This window comes from Sinocyclocheilus rhinocerous, unplaced genomic scaffold (assembly GCF_001515625.1).
Source record: "Sinocyclocheilus rhinocerous isolate Xijiao unplaced genomic scaffold, SAMN03320098_v1.1 scaffold225, whole genome shotgun sequence".
NCBI classification, from domain to species: domain Eukaryota; kingdom Metazoa; phylum Chordata; class Actinopteri; order Cypriniformes; family Cyprinidae; genus Sinocyclocheilus; species Sinocyclocheilus rhinocerous.
The window spans coordinates 859,093-867,739 of NW_015630532.1; the positions used below are offsets into that span (position 1 = coordinate 859,093).

At 36.7% G+C, this 8,647-nt stretch overlaps 2 protein-coding genes across 2 annotated transcripts in view; both read right to left on the reverse strand.

The window, feature by feature from the left end:
- tph1b (tryptophan hydroxylase 1b) overlaps positions 1–2,557 on the reverse strand; it is a 7,036-nt gene extending 4,479 nt beyond the window's left edge. The window contains exons 1-6 of the mRNA XM_016552946.1: positions 2,434–2,557; positions 1,551–1,685; positions 792–975; positions 599–699; positions 379–446; positions 105–301 (exon numbers count right to left, since the gene is read on the reverse strand). Coding sequence (XP_016408432.1) covers positions 105–301; positions 379–446; positions 599–699; positions 792–975; positions 1,551–1,685; positions 2,434–2,523 — 775 coding nt within the window. The 5' untranslated portion in view covers positions 2,524–2,557. The remainder of the gene's footprint in view (positions 1–104; positions 302–378; positions 447–598; positions 700–791; positions 976–1,550; positions 1,686–2,433) is intronic.
- Positions 2,558–6,690: 4,133 nt separating this feature from the next.
- Positions 6,691–8,647, reverse strand: part of LOC107740431 (meiosis-specific nuclear structural protein 1-like) — a 7,905-nt gene continuing 5,948 nt past the window's right edge. The window contains exons 8-10 of the mRNA XM_016552870.1: positions 7,439–7,696; positions 7,179–7,304; positions 6,691–7,052 (exon numbers count right to left, since the gene is read on the reverse strand). Of these exons, the coding sequence (XP_016408356.1) occupies positions 6,939–7,052; positions 7,179–7,304; positions 7,439–7,696 (498 nt within the window). The 3' untranslated portion in view covers positions 6,691–6,938. The remainder of the gene's footprint in view (positions 7,053–7,178; positions 7,305–7,438; positions 7,697–8,647) is intronic.

Genomic DNA, 8,647 nt, shown 5'->3' on the forward strand with positions numbered 1-8,647 from the left:
TTTAAAAAAGGTTATAAAAAATGTCAATAATTATCGATACCGAACGATATGAAACATATATCGTTGATATATTTTTTAGCTATATCGCCCAGCCCTAGTCTCACCTCTCAGGAAGTTGGACACGTCCTCCAGCTGTGGTATGTTGTCCTCTCTGTAGCCACAGAACTGGGTGAGCAGAGGCAGGTTGTTTAGGTACTCTCGACAGGCATGTGTGGGGTACAGCTTATTCAACTCCCGGAAAACGACACCCCACGTCTTCACCTCTTCCTCTGTAAACTCCACACGTGGTATAGGTTCTCCACTGCGGAATGAGAGAGAATCATGTCAATATTATAGATAAATATGTGGAATTAATGTAAACCTTTTTGTTAAACGTACTGTTTGTAACTCATGGCAAGATCAGCAAAATATTTCCTTCTCTTACGATAAATGTTGTCTTTGAATCCCTGAAATCATATAGGAACAAATACATACATAAGGTAATGGAATTTTTTTAGCAGCTCAAATACTGAAGAGTGCTAAATGATCATGACATAAATACTATTATCAGTGAATTTCTATAGCCTAGTTCTCTAGCAAAATGTAAGACAATACTGACCGGATGATCCGCATCCAAATCTGAACCATACATCAGAACACGACAGGCACTCTTATCCAGATCTGAGATCTTCTTGGGGAACCAAGGCACCTCAGCAAGTTCTTAATAATGTATTTGCACAGTGTTACACAAGATTTATACACAAATTTCTGTGCAATACTCACCTATTTAATGAAGGAGTAAAACACAGTACCGTTTGCAGGAGTCCAGAACTTATCAGGTGAGTCCATGGTTATGATGCTTGTTTGTTTGCGGAGCAGCTGAACAATATCTTTTAGAGTTTCTCGATCACTGTCACAATCCACCAGTACTTCCAACTCTGAGTTACGCCGCCGGGACTTACGTGACTCAATATGCAAAAGCTTCACCTGGCTGTCCTGTTTATAATGAATGAAAGTATGTCATTTAGCCCACTTTAAATTTAAATTGAATATTTTCTGTTTGAATAATATTTATTCAAAATACATTTATACATTAATACATTCATTTGTATAATGGATATATTTGAAGACATACCACATTTATAAAGTGTGATAACTTTTACACTGCAGTGGCATGGAAGGAGGTGGATCTTGATACAGTATCTATAAATTCACTTCATTCTTGGACAGTGGCACAGTGCATACTTTCCATTACAGGATTTCAAAGTTATTGTTTATTATTGCTTTAACTGGAATTACTAAACAACTAGCTATTTAACCATTAATGCCTTTTTTATGAGTCAGTTATGTATAACATGCTTCTACTGAAGCTGAAAATAGTGAAAATAATCAAAGATAGATAGATGGAAGGAAGGAAGGAAGGAAGGAAGGAAGGAAGGAAGGAAGGAAGGAAGGAAGGAAGGAAGGAAGGAAGGAAGGAAGGAAGGAAGGAAGGAAGGAAGGAAGGAAGGAAGGAAGGAAGGAAGAAAGAAAGACTGGCAACATTTAAAGAAGGGAAAACATGAATGTACCTGAAATAATTTTAATGCTTTCACAAGCCCTCCGACTTCATTCTTTAGAGAGAAGACAATTGCGGCATGTTCTCTCTTGGAGGAACGTATCTTGTCTTTGTTCTCGTCTGTCTTATGAAAAGTAGTTTTGTTCAACTTAATAAATAAGAGAGAGAGAGAGAGAGAGAGAGAGAGAGAGAGAGATTATAATCAGTATCATTGGGTTTTACCTCAGGTGTCTTTTCACATTAGCATGACAATCTCTTTACTACAGCAGATGTTTAATCTCCTGTGTGAGTGAACTTCTGTTTGTTTTTGACATGTTTTTCAAATTGGAAATCGTTATTCACAGGCAAATAACATGTAAAGATCATTATTTTCAAAAGGTTGGGTAGGATGCATTATGGTTTCAAATTTAGGCTAGGCTATAGGCTATATATGACTAGACCAGCACTATGTGGTGGACAGCAACTGCATGTAAAAGCCAATGAATGACATTAACAAACGACCATTTTGCAGTATACAATGCACAACAGATCAGAAGTTCATGCGCATTCAAAAATAAAAAAAATGTGTGGAAAGTTTTATCATAATTATTTAAATGCACATTAATTATGTTAAGTAAATATAATATTTAATGAAGTTATTTATGAAAGTTTTTTGGAAAGAATTAACATAAAAAAATATATGCTATTTTATTCCTTTATTTGAGTTTAAACATCAGTAATTGATGATTGTACTGCACCCTTTAATTTCTTAGGACTATCAGCGCAACAAAATTAATTTTATCATCCGTTCTGACAGCTCACTTTTCTCCCCGTATTCAAAAATGTTATAATTTTGATATATAAAAATATTAGCAAAAATGTTAGCAGTTTGAATATATGTCAAAAGTTCTTCTTACCTCATTGTTGAGTTGCTTCTCTTCGTAACTCTTATTGATGGAGTCAAAAGACCGTCCTCGACGCGGTCCGTCAAGCTTGTTGGAGAGCATGGATGGGTGCTTCTGTTTTTATAGTAGAATATGGAGGTGCGTGGCTCAGAGAGACGCTTCTGTCAGTCTGATAATGATGTTTTCTCTCTGGATTTATAAAGAGATCAGGCGGAGGCGGAGGAGGAGCGCGCGGCTCTGGAAAGTCCCTACTGACCAGCCCAGCAAGAAGATTTTCACTGGAAAAGGAATAGTAACCGAAAACTATTCGACCGTTAGATCATTATGGTACATTAATAATAATTAAAAAAGAAAAATAAAGCGGGGAAAACAAAAACTTGTGTTATTATTGTTAGAACTTTTTTTTATTTTACTCTAGTGATTAAAATGATTTTGACAGTCACATACTGCCCTTTAAAGTTTACTGCCTGAATATATGCCAGTTTACTGTTATTGTGTTCAATTGTTTTCCCAAGATCTACAGAAAAAAAAATGTTGGATATCTGTATTTATTTTTCACAAAATGTATATAATTCAAGGACGTTTTAAACTACATATTAGTAAAACACATAGCCTACAAAACCTTAAAGTTAACGAGATACCACAGTGACAACAAGCCCCAGTCTCTTTTGTACAGCTTATTTTGCTTATATTTATAATTATCTATATCATATTGGTTAGGCCTCACCCTGAAGAGTCAGACCATAATAAACATTTTTGCACTTGTGCTATTAATAATGTTCCTTAATCTATAACAGTAATATTTATTATTGATTGAAGTTACAAAATGTCAATGAATTACCAGCCTATAAGTAGTTGATCAAGATCACAAGAACAGAGAAGTACACACAATGGTTCTGTGCTGATATGCTTCAGCACTATTGCCTGATAATCCATTAAAAGATTCATAAAAATCATGTCGTAGACCTTGGCATTTAAACACACCCAATCTTTCATTTGGTTCATATTGTTGACATTCATTTATTTATTTACTCTTTCCAAGGTTGGTCTGGGATCAGTGAGCTTTATTTCCACACCTCTGCGGAAAGACCAGTGATGAAGTGATGTGGATAACGGTCTAATAAGACACGGCAGCAGGCCTAGATTAACTGGCGACGACTGATTCGGAATGTGCTTGTCACTGGTTCCTGTTATCTCCAAACCAAAGGCCCCAGTCCACACTATAGTTCCAGTCCGGGGGTGAATTGTTCCAAAGGGAGAAACATGGAAAATAATACAAGCACGGCAATGAGCACGGCTCAGATTAATAATGATGTGGTAGTTATGAGCAATGTCTGTTTACAAGCTCACACCAGCATTAATTAGCTCAAACGCAATATAATTAGGTACTGCTGTACGACGTCCATTTCCAAACAACATGACTAATCTTTTATTCAGACGTTCTCACGCTACTTCTGTGCTTTATTGGTCCATTGTCTGTGCCTCCCACTGCTTGGTCATTGATCTGAAAGACCTCCATACCCCTCCTCAGGGGGACACACAGACAGTCTTTTGTAAGGTAGCCCATAAGTACACATCTCATTAGGCTTTATGAAGTGAGAGACTCACCATCTATTGAAACACAGCCAGTTTATACCAGTTCCAACAGCATGTCGAGATTTTTTGCACTATTTAGTGCAACTGTAGAATATCTTTAGCTTTGCAAACCAATTTCCTTAAAATGTTGAAAATCATTAATCATTAAAATGTTGAAAAGCAAGATGTGAGCAAATCGAAATGCTTTGAACTTTATGACTCAAAGAAAATCTCATTCATATAACCGCAACTCATTTAGAGGTAAGGCACAGGAAATGCTTGAGCTTTTTGGTGGTAACAGCTATCTGGGGGTCAAAAAGAATGCTCCATCTAAATGTCTAGATGGAGCATCTAGATGCATGTATCTTAATAGGGTTAGCATGTACACCTTATATTTACTTTTGAGATTTACGTTCATTTCCTTTTGCCCATATATGATAATGGTGTTTGTGCAGAACCGGTGACGTACAGCATGATTGAGCCAAGTCAAATCATGCTCAGACTAATCCAATGCAACACTGGAGTCTGGTCTATTAGCATAAGCTTCACTATAGACACACAGCTTCTGCAATCAGAGACTTCATTCTGAGACAATTCAATCTGCACTCCGACTCAGCAACAGGAAGGACCCTTCAATCTAGGTTGCGAGGAAAAGGCAATGATAGAGTAAGCTATGATACATATTGTGAGTTCATTGGTCTGTCAAACAACCTGAAGTTCCTTCAAGGTATTAGTGCTTCCTGCCCTCCCAGGTGAGCAAGACAAGTTATGTGATGCAGAACAATGTCAGGAAAGATTAAGTCTGGTCATGATCACTGAGCTTCAGTTGAAAGATGACAGTCGTAAGAAATATTTGACCAGCCTAATAAGAAAATCCATTACAGTAGGTGGACCAATTAGATTTGTTCCAGTGCTGGGAAAAAGAACTAGGTAACTCTCATTAGTGGTTTAACTGAGCTGCGAGGCACTGGAGTCAAATTTTGGCACGGTCTACAAACTTTATGAGACTGTAGATTTTTATGTTGACCTTTTATATCTGTTATTTAAACGCAAATGTTCATTGATATACAAAGAAAGGAAGAAATGAACGTGTATAGCTCAGAAGCTCTGAGAGCTCATTTGTGTGACCAGGGGTAAACATGTGCGTCAGCATGCTGCATGTGCATCTGGCACGCTCTTATGATCTCTTCATCACCCTGTATGGTTGATGGAGTGCAAAACAGGGCTGTGACAGGACAGAGGGGTATATGATTCCATCATAATCTTTTCAAAGCTCTGGAGGAAATCAAGAGGACTTCCTGTTTCATAAAGTGAAGTAATGACATACATACTGTTCCAATAGATTTCTAATTAAAAAAGTGCTGTTCTTTTGAACTTTCTATTCATCAATGGTTTCCACAATGTTAAGCAGCACAACTGTTTTTAACATTGATTATAATAAATGTTTCTTGATCATCAGATTACCATTTTAGAATGATTTCTGAAGGAACATGTGACACCGAGGACTGTTGTAGTCAGTTATTTTAACGGTTACTTTAAATTGTAATATTATTATTACAATTTAAAGTAACAAAATTACTGTTTTACTGTATTTCTGATCAAATAAATGCAACCTTGGTGAGCATAAGAGACTAGTAGTGTACGTAAATATTACAAGAGCCAGTCCATCCAAAGGAAAGTAAATGATCTTGAATGATCCTCGTCTTTTTTATGCTCATTCAAAACTTCATCCAACATTGTAACAATATTGACTGACGTAAATTATTGACTTATTACCAGTGCTAGCTTGGTATTGACATTTCAACGCTGAAGCTGTATGACACAGGAAATTAGTTGCAAGACACATAAAAAGGTTTACTGACCTTTCCGTTTTTAACATTATACACTACCTCTCAACTACTCTGAGGCAATTTCTAGAACATCATTAAGAGAATGGAATGCATTATGCAGAAAGCAAAAGAGCTTTTATTATCAGCGTTGTGAGAAGAGTATGTGGTGATCTAATAAAACTGAATTTGCCAGGTTTAGAATTGAAAATGAACTTCTAATGCTGATGTTGCATTAAAGCTTGGGGGATCAATTCATTGAAATTTTCAATTAAATTCATTATATGATTACTTTGAAATGTATTGCATTTTAGCATGTTTCTAACAATTTTTAGAGGGAATTTCATAATAGCAGTTACAAGAGAGGCTTGGCATTTTCATAGTGCAGGTATATATAGCAGTCAACACTTAAATGGATGAATTGTACGGCCATGACAGCAGCCAGACCAATGTAATGGACTAACCGAACAGAATGACTGACAGCTGTAGAGACACTGACAGACTTGACTGTACATGAGCAGTCACATTTGATTAAATTCTTGCTCGTATGATATACTGCCTGCCAACCATATTATCAACCATATCCAGTTCTTTCTTACGAAGCAACGAAATCACTCAGAGGAAAGGAAATGCTTGCGTGAGGAATGCTAACCAAGCCTAGTCTACAAATGGTGAACATTTGGTGAATTCATTTAGAATTCCTCTTTTGAATTCATTCTACAAAAAGTGAAATTTAACTTTGTCAGTTCAGGAAAGAGGGAAAAACAATGTATAACCCAGTATGAACACTAAATGGTTACATAAAGTGACAAATTCATTATAGGAGATTTTCACATCTGTTTAATAGGTAGTATCTTTTGGAGGCCAATATAAGTTTTACATAAGAGCAATAAGTTTGACATTATACTATTTACAGTTACAAAGTAACACACTATTCAGTTAGTTTGAATATACTGTATACATTTATTCAAGATAAAGGTAAATTTGTGTCATGTATGAAAGTTGTTCAATAGTTTGTGGAAGTGGCAGATGCACCTAACAGTTCATAATGCACTGTTAAGTATACCAGATTGGATTTAAAAACAGCGCCATGTGGTGGTCATGACAGGAATTACCCTACTGCGAATCATCTCCCCAACCCTCATCTGAGAAAATATCAGCCTGTCGTTGTTTGAAATTGTTTCTGAAATCCTCATCAAAGTGCTCCAGGTCATCTTCTTTGAAAATACCCTAGAAAACAAGGAAAATAAGAAAACATACAAATGCTGCATTACAAAAAAATACATTCTCTAAGTAATGAGTCTGATCACGTGAGAAATGTGTGTGAGTGTCTGCACTATGGTGTGGTGTTCTCACCTTTGGTAGGTATCCCAGCAGTTTCGTTGCATGCTGTTTTAGGAGCCTCTGTCTCTCCTCTTCAATGATCTTTCGCCGCTGAGCCTCTCTCTCCTTCTCAATAGCTCGCTCCTCTTCCTCCCTCTCCTGTTGAATATTTAGATTCATTCATTCCATGTCATCTGTACTATCAGCGGTTATTGGTATAGTCTGAATCAGAAGCAACTAATGGATCTAATGTCTGCACAGTTGCATGCTTGATTTGTGGCTTTGAGTCTTACTTGTTCAGCCAGATACTGCTGTCTCCTTTCTTCCAGCAGCTTCTCCACAGCCCGTTTGTGTTCCAACTGTTTCATACGGCGCTTCTGGGCATTCATCTGCTCAATGCGGTCATCCTCAGCAAACTTGACCATCATCATCTGTCTAAAGGCCTCCTCTTCCTCTTTCTCAGCTTGTATGCGCAACAGCTTGAAGGCCATCATCTCCTGACACGTCTGCTGCAGCTCTAGCCGCTGCCGGATCCTCTTCTCCATCTCTTCCTGTAAGTGACATGATGGTAAAGAAATAGTAAATGTACATGGTCCTGAAATATGCTTAATTTTCTTGGTTAACTGAAATATGACTGGGACTTTTTCTAGATAGGCATCATAAGGTTAGTGTTGCCAGGGTCGCGGTTTTCCCGCACAATTGGGCTATTTTAAAAATGTCACAGGAAAAATTGTTGTGTTGTGTGTTTTTGGGCCACTTTTATAATCTACCGCAGCCACCAAATGCAGGGGTTAAAGCAAAAAAAAAATCCTGAGCCTGAACTTTTTTCTGTGGATGGGCCAGCACATGCAAAGCATGCAATGACTGTGGCAACTTTAACATTTGAAAGGATACTATGGCAAAGTTATTGCTTTCCTTATTCAAACTAATTTTTTTTTCATGAATATATGGTTGACCTGAAGAATGAAAGCGTACAATCATACACTTGGAAAATTATGAGCTATATCACCGCTTATCGACACTAGGGGTGTGACAATACACTTAGCTCACGAGATGAGACAAAATACAGATACTTGGTTCACTAGAACGAGACAATATTTTAATACTATTTTTAAGAAATCTTCAATGACAAAATATGTCTTTTAATTACAAAAAGTAAAACAATGCAGTTGTATTTTGAAATATTTTAACTAATCTAGGGCTGTAACTAATGGTTATTTTGGTAATCAAGTAATCTACTGATTATTTTGACAATTCAATTGAGTAATCTGATATTTTTAGTAACAAAAACAGACCTAAGTGAAAACCAGGCTTTAGTATGACTATTTATATATAAACTAACAATGAGGCAATAATAATTGGCTCAAATAAAATATCAAAATTTGTTGGCAAAGGTTTATAAATGATTTATGTTACAAATCTAGTGAGATAATGCACACTGTTTTCCCAAATGAACGTTAAGCAATTCAAATTCACAGCATATGCAGAGGAAGAGTTTAGCC